Below are 14,774 nucleotides of genomic sequence, written 5' to 3' on the forward strand. Positions count from 1 at the left end.
GAGCCACCCAGGTATCCCAAGACTGAGGTTTCTTAAGGAAGACAGAATTCTTCCTCCAGACTGTATCAGAGAAAACCTGCCTGAATTATCAGGCTGCTGTCCTCCCACACATTTTGGACATGCTGGCCTCACAAATGCATGAGCCAATTCCTTAAAATAAATCTCTATTTCTAAATATATATCCTGTTAGATCTCCTTCTCAGAAGAACCCTGACGGATAGAGCACATTGCATTGCTCTGATGTGCTGTGAACGCAGAGCACCTTCTGTGTTTGGTCCCATGACGCAGTGCGGAGGCCTGTCCCCGCATCCTCTCTCCTCTTCTTTCACCCCTCATGGAAGGAAACTTGCTGTATTTGGATGCCATGGAGTTGGAAGTAAGCTCACTGGTGATGAAGCAGAGGACTTTTTCTCAGTCCAGTTGGAAGCCATGAGAAGATGGTGAGTGAGAAGAGAAAAACAAGCCAGAAGCAAATGGACCTGTTGATGAGGAGCAGTTGAGAAAATGAGAGGGACCAGGCAATTTTTGGGTGGCAAAGGTTCTGAGAATTTCTTCCCTCTCCTCCCTCTGAAAACAAAAGACTTCTGTGACTTCTGTGTGTACTCAGTACCGTGGAGAACAGCAACTCCGTGTAACTCCGTGACTTGGTTCTAGCATGCTACAGACAGTTTCTTTCTTCTCTAGATCTGCTTTGTCATAAGTGATAAGAAACAGGTGGGGCGCCTGGTGGCTCAGTGGGTTAAGTGTCTGCCTTTGGCTCTGGTCATGATCCTAGAGTCCAGGGTTCGAGTCCCATATTGAGCCCCACATCAGGCTTCCTGCTCAGTGGGGAGTCTGCTTCTCCCTCTCCCTCTGCCTCCTACTCCCCCTGCTTGTGCTCTCTTGTGCTCTCTCTCTCTCTCTCAAATAAATAAAAGCTTTAAAAAATACAAATACGTGTTCTTTGTCAATATTAAGCAGTTTTACTTGTATCTGTACACATGGAGGGCATTTTAGATATGAAGATATTTAGAATTTGTGTTCCTAAGCTATGATTTCATATATAAAAAATTAAATATTTGAGTAAAAATCTTTTTGAGTGAGTGGTGATTTATTTTATCTTTCAAAACAAAGTTTATTGGGTCTTGATGCCAGGAAGTGTATTTTATGTATTTTGATTCCTCTCTGCTGTGTATGACGCTGTCACCTTGCTCCAGGAAACGGCTGACTCTTGGAGGATACGGCCTCCTTCCTGCCCCAAACCCATACCCCCATCCCTCCCACATACCTGTTTCAGCTTCATCTTCTATCAGTTCAACATCATATTTACATGGCGTGTTCTTCATTTGCTATTTCAAAAAAGTGATTGTAACTTTGTGTATTACAGGTAATGGCTGATTTTCAGGCATGTGTTCTACTTCTTCACTTGGTTTTATTTCATAAGTATATAAATAAATGGAGTATAAAATAATTTTATCTTGCTCAATATACCACTTTACTCAAAAAAAGCTAGTCTCTTACATTGTCCAAAGAGTTTTAATGACCTCTTTCTCTCTCTCTCTCTGAATTCTAATAGGATACACGATGATACCTAAAGCAATTTTTTTCAACAATTCTTTGAGAAATTTTTGATTGTTTGCAAGGCCCGGGTTCTGTGATAGGTTCTGGGGATAGAGACAGATGAGAAGATGGTTCCCCCCTCTCAAGGCGCTCTTAGTCTTCTAGGAGAGACAGGCTTGGCAACAGAATGAGAGTGTGACAAGGGGAACAATAAAACCAACTTCGAAGAACAGTTTATGGAAGACGAGGGAAGCATCATAGAGAAGGTTACAACTGGCTTTGAAGGAAGCATAAGTGATGTCCATGTGAAGAAATGAATACTTTGGACTGAGATGTGTTGGCATCTGGGAGTCTCACATACGCCATGATTGCAAAAGCTTAGGCAGAAATCATTTAGGCTTAGTAAACCAGATGACCTCTGAGGCATCATAACAATTTCATAGCTCATTATTACTTATTTTAAAGCATGCCTGAGGATTAATTTACTTTGTTAATACTATCTATTAAGATCTAGCGTGTATTCTGGTATTGAGTATGAGCAGTCATTTGTAAGATACTGAAAAATGTTCTTTGTATTATTATAGAAATTGATGTTTTCCTCCCGTCCTTCTCTTCCCCCTGCCCCCATCCCATCCCTGGCCCTTTTGGTTGTCTTTGTAGTTGGTCAGTCTGTTGCTCATTGGAATCGCGGCGTGGGGCATTGGTTTTGGGCTGATTTCCAGCCTCCGGGTGGTCGGCGTGGTCATTGCCGTGGGCATCTTCCTGTTCCTGATTGCGTTGGTGGGGCTGATTGGAGCCGTAAAGCACCATCAGGTGTTGCTTTTTTTTGTATCCTTTTTTAAAAGCAGAATTTTTAACCCAGTTGAGTTTGTCCTTACTTTTATTGCTTACTCTTCTGATAACTGCCACTGATTTGGAATTCTCATTAGGAACGTCATTGCCAGAGAGCAACTTCTAGCATGCCCTATGCGTATTTGTTTCACCAACATTAGGAATATTTCTTAGGGTAAGATTACTGTATGTTTATATGTTCCCACTTTCTCCTTTTCACCTCATGAAGAATGTATTCTGCAAATTATAGTCCTATTTATACATTGCAAATTCAGAGTTAAATTTAACCGATTCAGTGACCTCTAGACCCTTTCCAAAAGGTTAGTATGTGGTTGAGAATTTCAGTGATTGTTTTTTAAGATTTTAATACTAAGAAAACCTAAGTACATTTATCTATACATATTTCTTATTTTATACATGTAAGGATTTTTATTTCAATCTAAAAGAAATTCTAATATTTTATCCTTTAAATAGTAGTATTTTTATTACAAACTATCTACAGTATATTAGTGAATATAATAATTATGTATATTCTTTGTAAACTTTCTAGGTGCCATTTGTTCTGTTTCCTGGTTGAATTCCTTTTAGTACATTCCAAAGTTGTCAGTACCTCTATTTTGTTATTGTAAGAGTGTTGAGAAATACCTTAACTTGAATTCTCAGTACATGATTATTCTCTTACTTGTATTTATTGTTCAGTTTTCTGTATCATGTGCTTGCTTAGCCCTGAACCAGGAGCAACAGGTAAGCAAAGACTTTTTTTCTCTTATTTTATTACACCTCATAGTATGTGTAGGAAAAAAGAGGGAGAAATGATTGGAATATATGATAACTCCTCTTCGCTCAGAATGGCATTTCACTGGAGACAGCTAGAATGTGCTGTTCCCGATTGCATTAGTGGGGCTGATTGGAGCCCTGAAATGCCATAAGGTGTTGCTACTTTTCAGCATCCTTGAAGTGAGATTTTTCCCTTCCCTGGGTAAAAAGCGCCACTGCTGAAAGATGTTCACCCAGCCTTTTCCAGCCATCACGTAGTGAAACATTTGTGATACCTTTCTAGCAATTACACTTTCCGAACTCTTAATTTGTGAAACAATATGCAGTTTTGTTTAGGACAGTTGAAAATTTGTCTTATTTCAATCTTAGAATCTTTTGAACTAAGTGCTGCTTTTAAAGGGCATGTAAAAATGAAGACTCTTCACTCTTGGAATAGAAGCAGTGTTTTAATTTTTTTTTTTTAAAGATTTTATTTATTTATTTGACAGAGATCACAAGTAGGCAGAAAGGCAGGCAGAGAGAGAGGAAGGGAAGCCGGCTCCCTGCTGAGCAGACCCCAAAGTGGGGCTCGATCCCAGGACTGTGGGATCATGACCTGAGCTGAAGGCAGAGGCTTTAACCCACTGAGCCACCCATGTGCCCCCAATGTGCTTTAATTTTTGTTGTAGATTTAGGTATTACCCTTTGAAAACTTTTAATCATCTTAGGAAGAGCATTCATTTTAGGTACACTCAGTATTAAAAATTACAGGCTCTAGCTCAATACATTTTGTGCAGGGATAACAACATGTCAGTGTATATATTACATGCATTTTCCAGGGTCAGCTTCTGGAAGTGGGTTGGAACAATACAGCAAGTGCTCGAAATGACATCCAGAGAAATTTAAACTGCTGTGGGTTTCGAAGTTTTAACCCAAATGACACCTGTCTGGCTGTAAGTACAAAGTATAAAATATTTTCTGGAGATGTATTATATACAGAGGAATAATGATTAACATGAAGAAAATGGAATTTCTGATGCTGAGTTGTATTTTTAAAATGCTTTACGTGAACCTATATTATATTCCATATACACTGGTGTGTCATTTGTCTGTTCTCATATCCACTCCTGAGAGTACTAAGTATCCCAGAGCCCTGCCAGACACAGATGCTCACAGTTCTTTGCCCCTAATTCCTTCCCATGCAATTCCTCCTAGAACAAGTTGTGGAAGAAAAATAAGACTATATTAGCCTTAGAGGTGCAGAAGAGCTGTAGAAATATCTTGGTTTTGAAGCATCTCAGGGTAGTAGGAGGAAGGGTCTTTCCTGAATTTGGGGGCTTTTTAACCAGTTAAACATCCCCAGGGGGGAGGATACATGGAACTAGCCCCTTTCCTCCCTCCCCTTGTCCCCATTACAACTTCATGCTGTTTCCATGGGAGCTGAGCTAGCGATGGACAAATTAGAGCCATACTGTTGTCCCAGGACAGACCCCAATATGAGGCTAGATTTGGAGCTTGACTCTCCTAGGAAGTACATGTGTTTAAACTTCCAGGAAACTCTTATTACCGTCTCTCTGAGCCGTGAGCTGGATTTCCTTTCAACATGGCCTCTTTTGTGGGATTATTAGTTTTCTAGTGCTATGTGACACATGAATTCTACCCAGGTGTTCTCTCAGTTTCCATGGATCAGGAATGTGAGAGTGGCTTCGTTGGGTTCTCCACTTAAGATCTCACCTGGGTGAAATCAAGGTGTTGGCCAGGGATAATCTCATCCGAGGCCTGGGGGGGTCTGCCTAGCTCAGCGGGTATTGGCAAAATTCAGCTTCTGGTAGTTGTAGTGCTGAAGTCCCATTTTTCTTGCTGGGTTTTCCTCAGTTCCTGGAGGCTGCTCTCAGGTTCTAACTATACAGCCATCTCACAGCATGGCGGCCTCCAAGTCAGCATGAGAATCGCTCCATTCTGTTAAGATAGATGGTGTCTTGTGTAACCACATGATAAAGATGGGAGTGACTGTCGTATTCACAAATCCCATCCATGCTGGGGGATGTGGGGGGGTATTCAAGGTGTGTATACTGGGCTTGGGAAACTTAGGAACCATTTTATTTATTTTATATATTTTTTAAGATTTTATTTATTTGACAGACAGAGATCACAAGCAGGAAAAGAGGCAGGCAGAGAGAGAGGAGGAAGCAGGCTCCCTGCCGAGCAGAGAGCCCGATGAAGGACTCAATTCCAGGACCCTGAGATCATGACCTGAGCCGAAGGCAGAGGCTTAACCCACTGAGCCACCCAGGCACCCAGTGGGAACCATTTTAGAATTTAGGATGCTACTAAACAGCCCAGGCCCAGATTGGATATAATATTCCAGCCACTCATTTTTAGGTGGGTTCAGTGTTTATCTGCTTTTCATAATTGCACTTTGATATAAAAGTTTTTTTTTTTTTTTTTTTTTTTCAAATTGATACAGAGCTGTGTCAAAAGCAGCCACCCATGCTCACCATGTGCTCCAATAATAGGAAAATACGCCGGAGAGGTTTTGAGGTTTGTCGGGGGCATTGGTCTCTTCTTCAGCTTTACAGAGGTATGTGCAAATAACTCCCTATCTTTCCATTTTCGTCAGAAGGTTTTCTGTTTTATACGGCAAGAGGGCATGACATTTTGCCTTAGCATGGTCCCTAATTTGGGGGATGTATCGATAAATATCTTTGTTGAGAACTAGTATTATAATCAGAGGAGCCCTGGCTTGAAATCAGAAGACCCCACAGATCTAGCATTAATTTTATACAGGGTGGAGGCTTGATTATTAAATTATGTAAAATTTAATGAACACATGAAATGGGTTTAGGCTGGGTTACTTCTAGAGTCTGTCCTATTAGAGTTGTATGATAAATTATAATTCTAAATTTAATTTTGCAATACGTAAGACATTCACGCTTTAATATATATAGTATAGAACACACTCACATACATACTTAGAAAAATATGCTTTGAAAAATCGCTTTTCAAGCCCATCTCCCATTATTTCTAGCTTTCCAAAAACTACAGGTAAACACTATTATTAATTTCTTATTTATCTTATGTATATTTATACTATGTTAAAATATCTATCATATTGATTAATACATTTATGTATAATATAGGTGTCTGTAAACAAAACCACACTCATTATTTGATAATTTTAGAGGAATGCTAATTCCATTTGCAGTGTCTTTATTAAACTCTCAATATCTACAGATGTTTTTTGCGATAGCTGACTTAACAATATGTATGAAAATTAAAATTTTTTAAATTCATACATTCTATTTATAGCACTTTATTTCATGGAGATCATCCTATGGCTATTTAAATGACTAGAAAGGAATGTTCATTGTTTATAACTGCAAACCCTTGGGGCAGCTTATTGATCTTCAATAATGAGCTGGTTAAATTAGAGTGGGTGGGAAGGAACGCTTTTTTCTGCCCTTTAAGTTCCTTCTAGCTGGACAGAGTCAGACTGACATGAGATTGATTAACAGGAGAAAATAAAATTTAATGTGGTATATATAATGCGTATACTGCATTTGTGTAGATTATGCATACACTCTACATGGATATGACGTCAGGTCAATATACAGCACAGTATAGATACATATATATGTATATATTATATATTTTATTCTCTTCAGTTTTCTTCTCTTGAGAATGAAAAATTCACATTTGGTTGTTATTAAGAAAGTAGAGATAAAAACCAAAGTTAATATTCATTTTTTACAGGAAGTCTCCCCTGACATCTCTTCTTATCCTGAGCATTTTTTTTTTCATTTCACTTTTTCTCATGAAAGAGCTGTCTTACTTGTGGGTTGGTTGTGACATTAATTCAAGAAAATTGATGTACTGTTTAAAAACAATTCTGTGCATTATTCCTTCATTTCCTTTTTAAAAGTACGATTTTTTTTTTCATGAAAACTTAAAAATACAGATAGGAGAAAAACCGGAATGAGCAATCTCCATATAGCCTGTGAGCCAGATTTTGCCACATGGCTTCCTTTTTATATTTGGCATTTATTTTGAGAATTTAATTCTTTTGAGCGGCTCCATTTTCTTTTCTTTCTTTCTCATCAGGTTACATTACCTTCAGTTGTCCCTATTTTTTTTTTTTTAGGACTTTTTTTTTTTTTTTTAAGAGCACTTTTAAGTCCTTAGCAAAATTGAGAGAAAGGTTACAGAAATTTCCCATATATCCTTTGTCCTTACATAGGCATGGTCTCCCCCATTATCACCACTACTCAACAGAGTGTGTTTTTGTATGATGCAAAACGTATCAATGCAGTTGATGAACCTGCATTGACATATCATAATCACTCAAGGTCCATAGTTTACATTAGGGTTTACTTTTGTACACTTTATGGATTTCAACATACATATAATGACATGTATCCATCATTAGAATATAATACAGAATATTTTCACTGCCCTAAAAATCTTCTCTGTTCTGCCTATTCATCCTTCCCCCTACTGTTTTTAAAAAATATTAATTCTTTTAAGAATATAAACTCATGGGGGCATGCCTGGGTGTTTCAGTCAGTTGAACAACGTCTGTTCTGATTGAGGCTCAGGTCATGATCTCATGGGTCATGGGATCAAGCCCCATGTCTGGCCCTGCACTCCCTCTTACTCTCTCTTCCTGCCCCTGCCCCCCCTCACATGCACCTATGCTCTCTCTCTCTCAAATAAATAAAATCTTTAAAAACAAAAAGTATACACTCACGAGTCTTAGGTGTCTTAAGAGCTAAGAAGACTTGGTGTTCTTTCATGGAATCCTGCTCTATATTTTAATATTTTACATATGTGGCTAGAGATTTTAATAATAATTTATCCAACCTGGTATTTTCTGGATAGTGAATATTTTATAGGTATACTAACTTTTTTTATTTTATTTTATTCAGTAGTTCACTGAATCAGAGAGATGAAGCTAATGACTTCCTTTCCTTGGTGAAACAGATTGATTTTGAACTATTTATAATAGCTGAAAATAAATTTAAACCATAAAAGAAGCTTTGATTTAGAATCTGAAAAATAGCTGAGACGTGATAACTTTTAACAAGTTAAAGTTAGTACATGTTCTTTGTGGAAACTTTAGAAAATACAGAAAATTTTGAACATGAAAATTTAGATGGATTTACTAACGTGAATGAAAAATAACCAATGTTTATATTTTGGCATATTACTTTCTGCCTTTCTATATGTAATAAATAAGCATACAATTTAATAAATAAATATAAAAATAATGTATAGGCTCACTGCACATATTTCTGTGTAATATACTATATGCTTTAGTGGGCTGTATACTAGGCCTAGGTTCTAGGATCACTGGAGTTCATGATCAGTTCTAGTCAAAGTTACTCTTGAGAATTTTTAGATCATTTTAACCAGCTTTGTAAGCTTAAAATCCATTAGTTATCTAACTTTGATCTGTTTGTATTTTGGGTGTGGCATCCCCTCCAGACTCTCCTGGGGAGGGAGGGATGAGATCATGGTTCAACAATGGGACAAAGTCCTATTTTGTCACTTACAGCTGAAATGGAGGAATGAAGTTTTGGTAAAATCTGGCTTCAGATTATGAGTGTCTAATTTAATTTACCTAGTTGCTTTGTTTTCCCTGTAACTTACACTACTGGCCTATATCCAGGGCTGATAATCAAACTATTTAAAAGCTCAAAAAATTCTCACCCAAACTCTCTCCCTGTGTGTCTGTGTTTCTGAGGCGGGGGAAGGAAATGATGCTTGTGCAGATTAGGAGGGGGGTGGGGGTGTCCGAGGAATTGCTGTCCACAACAGGTGTGCAAGTGTTTCCGTGTTGTAAAAACCAGCCTGGTTGCCATGGTGGGTAGAATGTTACCTGAGATTGACCTTCAGTACGTCAGATTGATTACACATACAACCCCAAATATGACTGAGGGCATATAGATTGTAGGTTTGAACCATGGTTCTAGGCCTCATGACCTTTGTGACTACTACCCTCTTATTTAACCTCATTTGCCTCAGTTCCCTTGCTGGTAAAAGAAGGATACTGTTCCCATCATCCAGGGTGTTTGGGAGGACTGTTTGAATTGGAAAGTGTGAACGACAGAGCCTGTCACAAAGTACTCCTTTACGTGTTTATTAAGTAACCCCCCCCCCCCATTATATATACTCCACCCCAAACTTTCCACTTCCTTAAATTAGACTTATCTTTCCTTGATTCTGCTCACAAACTATAGTTCTATCAGCTCTTACATGTTATAACTATAATCAGTGCCAGTCGTGAATTTTAGAGTAACACAGGGATTATTACTCTGGTAATAAGAAAATTTTGGATTGATCATAATTCTCTAAAAGTAGCTTAAAGGGCTAATGGGTAGTTATGAAGTCAAACAAAATTTAGATGAAAAGTTGGCACAGATCTAAAGTGGAAGGTATAATTTGAAGTTCATTTTGTTACATTAAAATTTTATATCTTTTAAAAAGAATTTTTGATTATTTTAAGTAAATCAACTTCGAGGTAGTGGAAACAGAATGAATACATCCTTAATTTAAAAAAAAATATATTGGTTAACGCTTTGGTGAACCTAGTGTGGGAAACAACACAGTAACAGTAACCACTCAGTAATAGTAACAACAGTATTTTTCTAAATACTAAAAGTATTTAGTACTAAATACTAAAGTACTAAAATACTAAGTATTAAACAGTAACAACTCAGTATTTTTCTAAAATAAGAGATCCCCAGGCCTTGAGAAAGGTAGGAATTAGAATATTTTTTAAAGATCTGCTTTAGCAAAATTTGTTATTGTGGAGTTTTCGTTATTGCTGAATTTTTCCTGAACCTGGTTTGTTTCTCAGTTATAAAAATAATGTGATATTTTAGCTATCCAGACAATTCAGTGTTTCAGCAGACAATTCAGCAGTAAAAGTTCCTCTTGCAGCTCTAGCAAATAGTCACAAATGGAATTGCTTAAAGCAGCACAAATTTATTATCTTCTACTGCTAGGGGTCAGAAGCCTGAAAGGCAGGCTTCTGTGGGAGGCTTTCTGCAAGAAGCTGTGTCCTTGACTTTTACAGCTTCTTCTGGCTTTGCCCTCCATCTTCAAGGAAGCCATGGCACGTCTTCTCTCTGACTCTGCTTCCTATTGCTTCTGACATCATTTTATCTTTTCCCAATGTCTCTGATTTTGTTTTGCCTGGCTCTCTTTTATAAGGACCCTTGTGACTACATCAGTGAACCCTCCCATATGATCTGCCTGTCTCAACAGCTTTAACCAAGTCACATCTGCCTGGTTCTTGTTACCATGTGAGGTAACCTATTCCCAGGTGCTGGGGATTATGATACAGACATCTCTGGAGGGCTAGTGTTCATATTACTTGTTTTTAGGGCTTTAGTTTGGGCTACTTTTAGCAATTTCAAGGGAAAAAGAAATCTCTTCCTCTTTGAACAAAGAAAGCCAAGTGCTTCAGAAGTTCCGGATTGTATACTGATAAACTGAAGAAACAGATACCACTGATACTTTCTCTTTCTTCTTTTTTTCTTTCTTCCATTCCAGATCCTGGGTGTTTGGCTGACCTACAGATACAGGAACCAGAAAGATCCTCGTGCTAATCCTAGTGCATTCCTTTGATGAGAAAACAAGAAACATCTTTCGTATTTGGATCTTGTTCACTTTCTCTAACTTAAAGTTCAACTAATTTGCCTGTTTAAGAAAGCAGTATCCAAAAGTTACATTATTATTGACAGTGGAATTATATATTTTTACTCTTATGTTTCTCTAAATGTTTTTCTTTTCCCATTGCTGAAAAAAAATTAGAAACTTGTGGTCTCCTCTGACCCTCAGTGGTACCTGTAATCTACTGTATTCACAGTGTCTGGCACTGTCCACTGTGGCCTTTCTTAGCATTTTTACCTGCAGAAAAACTTTGTATGGCAAGATTGTGTTGATCATATTGTAAATCTAAGTATACATCTCACTGGAATAATTAATTGTATGTCGCACTGTGCTGTGTAGATAGTTCCTGTTGGAAAAAAGAGTTGAAGTTTATTAAAGCCAGAAAGTATGAGAGCCTATTATGTTAAATTCAGTAAGGGAAATCCAAAATCCTGCACTTTTTTTTGTCTTTTTAGGAAAGATGTATTGTGAAAATTGTTAACATAAAAGTGATAATTTAGTTCTAGTAGTCTTCTATGATTACACTAATGTAGCCTAGAAATAGCTGTGTCTTTAGGAAAGTATGGTCTGGTTTTTGATTTTTATAGGTAAGTACAGAGCAGATATGATCTCATGAATGTTCTGATGTGTAACATTTGCGTTCAGCTTTTGAAATGGAATGGGTCTGAGAAATTCAGCAAGTATGACTATATAATCTTCATATTCTTTTATAATAATTTGAGGTCCAAAAGACTGCATTTTTAAACGTTACTATTAATGCATTGGCCCATGTAGCAAAAAGATATTTGATTATCTTACAAATTGTTAAATACCTTTTTCATGAATTTTCTCAGTATTGTAACAGCAGCTTGTCAAATCCAAGTGTATTTGAACGTAAGCTCCCATAATTTGAAATTGAAATAGTATTGTGGTTCTGTATATTATGTTAAAAAAATTAAAGAATGGAAACCTTTCCTCGTGTATGAATGTTTCAATTAAAAGAAAGTAATGGAAGAATTGCTAAATGGATTAAGTGGAATTCTTTCCTTTATTGCTTTGTTTCCTTTGACCTAGAACTGAGTGCTGCTGTTTCTGTGTATAATCCAGCCACGGAAATGAACTTCCAGCACTAATGTCTACTGGTAGTCCTCCCCAAGTTTTTGTCTACTGGTAGTCCTCTTGAAATGTTTCAGTGTTTAATATTTTCTCCACGGTGAGAACTGTTATTTATTTATTTATTTAAAAAAGATTTTATTTATTTATTTATTTATTTATTTATTTGACAGACAGAGATCACAAGTAGGCAGAGAGGCAGGCAGAGAGAGAGGAGGAAGCAGGCTCCCTGCTGAGCGGAGAGCCTGATGCGGGGCTTGATCCCAGGACCCTGAGACCATGACCTGAGCCGAAGGCAGAGGCTTTAACCCACTGAACCACCCAGGTGCCCGAGAACTGTTTTTTAGAAGAGAGGTCATTTGTATTTATTTGGGGAAGATATGTAAGTTCTTTCGTGTTACTGACAGTTATTAAGTTCTTGTCTTGCATTCTATGTAGAATGTAGTATTTTATTGGTAATTGCCATGATGGCAGGTTTTAGGCCAAGAAAGAGGGCAAGTGGTTGATCTGTAGAATTTTAGAGTATTACGGGGTCATTTCATGTCCATGACTCTAGAAGACTGGCTAATCTTGCAAGAGAACCCGATTGTGCAATTCCCATGATAAAGTAAGGGAGGAAAAATAATTTTCCCTTTACTCTTCTGAGTTCTTGTCTTAGGCCCTGTCCAATACAAGTGAGATTAACAAGAGGAAAGCAGGTTTATGAACATGCATGCATATCTGCTAGCATGTATACATGTTAGCCAAAATGGAATCATTCCCCTAGATGGCCCAAGACACCATATTAGATGCTATTTTTAGCTAAAGACAAAATAAAGATGTGTGTGTTGGGATGTGGGAATTGGAGGGAAGGACAGTTGTGAGGGTAAAAGCACCAGGAAAAGCACCCCAAATAAAGATAAGACTTGTGAGATTTAAGTTAGTGACTTCTGCAGTGCTAAGTTCCTTGTGATTTAGAGTCCTCCTTCTCCTCCTCCTGCAGAGAGGAGACTCTCCTAAGTACAGAGATTTCCTTCCTAAGTGTAAATTTTTCTTAATGAAGGGTTAACTTCTCTGTTTACAGAGCTATTCCTATGTCTGCATGTTTTCAGAAATAATGAGCTCAAAATAATCTTGATGTCAAAGAGTGCCATAGTCTGCTATCCTTCAGTGCCATCTTGAGCTCTGGGCAATGCTAATGATGTTCCCACTTACACGGATGAGATTGTAAATGACACATGGGGCAAGTGAGCTTTTTGGATACTGTCTTCACTTTAAGGCATTCTGTATTTGCCTTGTTTGCTTAGTCAGATTTTGAAGTTCTCATGAGAGTCTGGTGTCTCTTCATGTTATACTTCTCTTGGTACAAGTGACTATTGGGAAGAGCTCTTCCGTAGGCTTGGTCTGTGCTCTGATTGCAGTCGCCTTATTTGGGCCAACCCAATTACAAATCAGAGCCTGGGAAGCATGAATCTTTAGGGCTATTGAACTATAGGATTATAAGAGTGGATTGTAACTAATGACTAACCACTCAAGAAATAATCCATTTTCAAGTACCAAGAGCAGCCTTGTTAGATGAATTCGGGCTTTCTGTTCCCGCAGGCAGATCTGAAGGTGATAGACTGTCCTGGGAGGTCTCCTGCGATCTTGGTTTGTGCCTCTGTGCTGACGTACAGCTCACATTGCAGTGTATTATAAACCTGCTGGAAAGGCCTTTGATTAGGTCTATCCTGATTTCTCAGTGGCTGCGAATGAGGCTGCGGAAGTTGGGTTGATCCCATGATTCCAGGAACACCGCTGCCTGTGTGCATAGAAATGTTGCCGGTAAACACATAGGATCAGAGGAGGGTGTTTCAGAGCAGTCTGTCCTTGAATTACAACAAGCATCCATAATGCATACTCAAGAGCTCTCTCTCTGCATCTCCCCACCTAGCATTTATTTAAGAAAGAAGCTCTATTTGTTTTTAAAATTTCTCTTATTCCCTGCTTACGTATTCCATTTAGGGGAATAGTTCTTAGAACATAGCCTTGATGTGAAGGGTGAAACTTGAGTTAATAAAGTGCAAATACAAGGGAAAAATGTTAGGCTGCAATTTCTAAAACCAGAGTTCATGGGGCATAAATTCATCTCAGATACCACGTGATCAAAACAGCCAGTTTGGTCTGAAAACCAGTTCTGCGTGTTCAACCTAGGTCCTCTGCTGCTGTGTACAACCTTTCAGAGAGAGAAAAGCGTCCAGAAGTGTGGTGTCAAGTTCTTAGTTTCCTTAAGCCAAAAAACTCCTGCAATTTTTCTAAATATTTGTTTAACCCTGTTTAAGTTTATTCATCCTTTTGAAAAGGCACCAAGTAAATTTATGAAACAATTTCATTGTATAGCTGGTACTGAAGAAATTAGAACAGAATTTTTTTCATAGTATTTCATAGGAGGAAAGAACACTTTCAGGCATCGTGATTGTACAAATATGATCTTTCGGGATGCCTGGGTGGCTCAGTTGGTTAAGCAGCTGCCTTCGGCTCAGGTCATGATCCCAGCGTCCTGGGATCGAGTCCCACATCGGGCTCCTTGCTTGGCGGGGAGCCTGCTTCTCCCTCTGCCTCTGCCTGCCATTCTGTCTGCCTGTGCTTGCTCTCTCTCCCTCTCTCTCTGACAAATAAATAAAAAAAAAATCTTAAAAAAAAAAACAAATATGATCTTTCACATGTCAGTTTTATTAGAGTTGACAGTAAAGTTAAGACCAAGTTTTTCGGATTTGTGGAAATGTTGAAGGGATTTGTGTAAAGTTGCTATGCACTCGTTATGTTGAGGGCTGGTGGTTAATTTTTACACCTGGCTACTCATGCCAAATGCAGTTATGGTATGTGTTATTGGTCAGTGTTTTCTAAACAATTTTAAGGGA

At 38.1% G+C, this 14,774-nt stretch overlaps 1 protein-coding gene across 1 annotated transcript in view; it reads left to right on the forward strand.

Moving 5' to 3' along the window:
- TSPAN13 (tetraspanin 13) overlaps positions 1–11,755 on the forward strand; it is a 33,455-nt gene extending 21,700 nt beyond the window's left edge. Inside the window, exons 2-6 of the mRNA XM_047695084.1 lie at positions 2,200–2,367; positions 3,034–3,114; positions 3,966–4,079; positions 5,594–5,707; positions 10,684–11,755. Of these exons, the coding sequence (XP_047551040.1) occupies positions 2,200–2,367; positions 3,034–3,114; positions 3,966–4,079; positions 5,594–5,707; positions 10,684–10,758 (552 nt within the window). The 3' untranslated portion in view covers positions 10,759–11,755. The remainder of the gene's footprint in view (positions 1–2,199; positions 2,368–3,033; positions 3,115–3,965; positions 4,080–5,593; positions 5,708–10,683) is intronic.
- Positions 11,756–14,774: the final 3,019 nt, after the last annotated feature.

Source organism: Lutra lutra, chromosome 11 (genome assembly GCF_902655055.1).
Source record: "Lutra lutra chromosome 11, mLutLut1.2, whole genome shotgun sequence".
Lineage (NCBI taxonomy): Eukaryota > Metazoa > Chordata > Mammalia > Carnivora > Mustelidae > Lutra > Lutra lutra.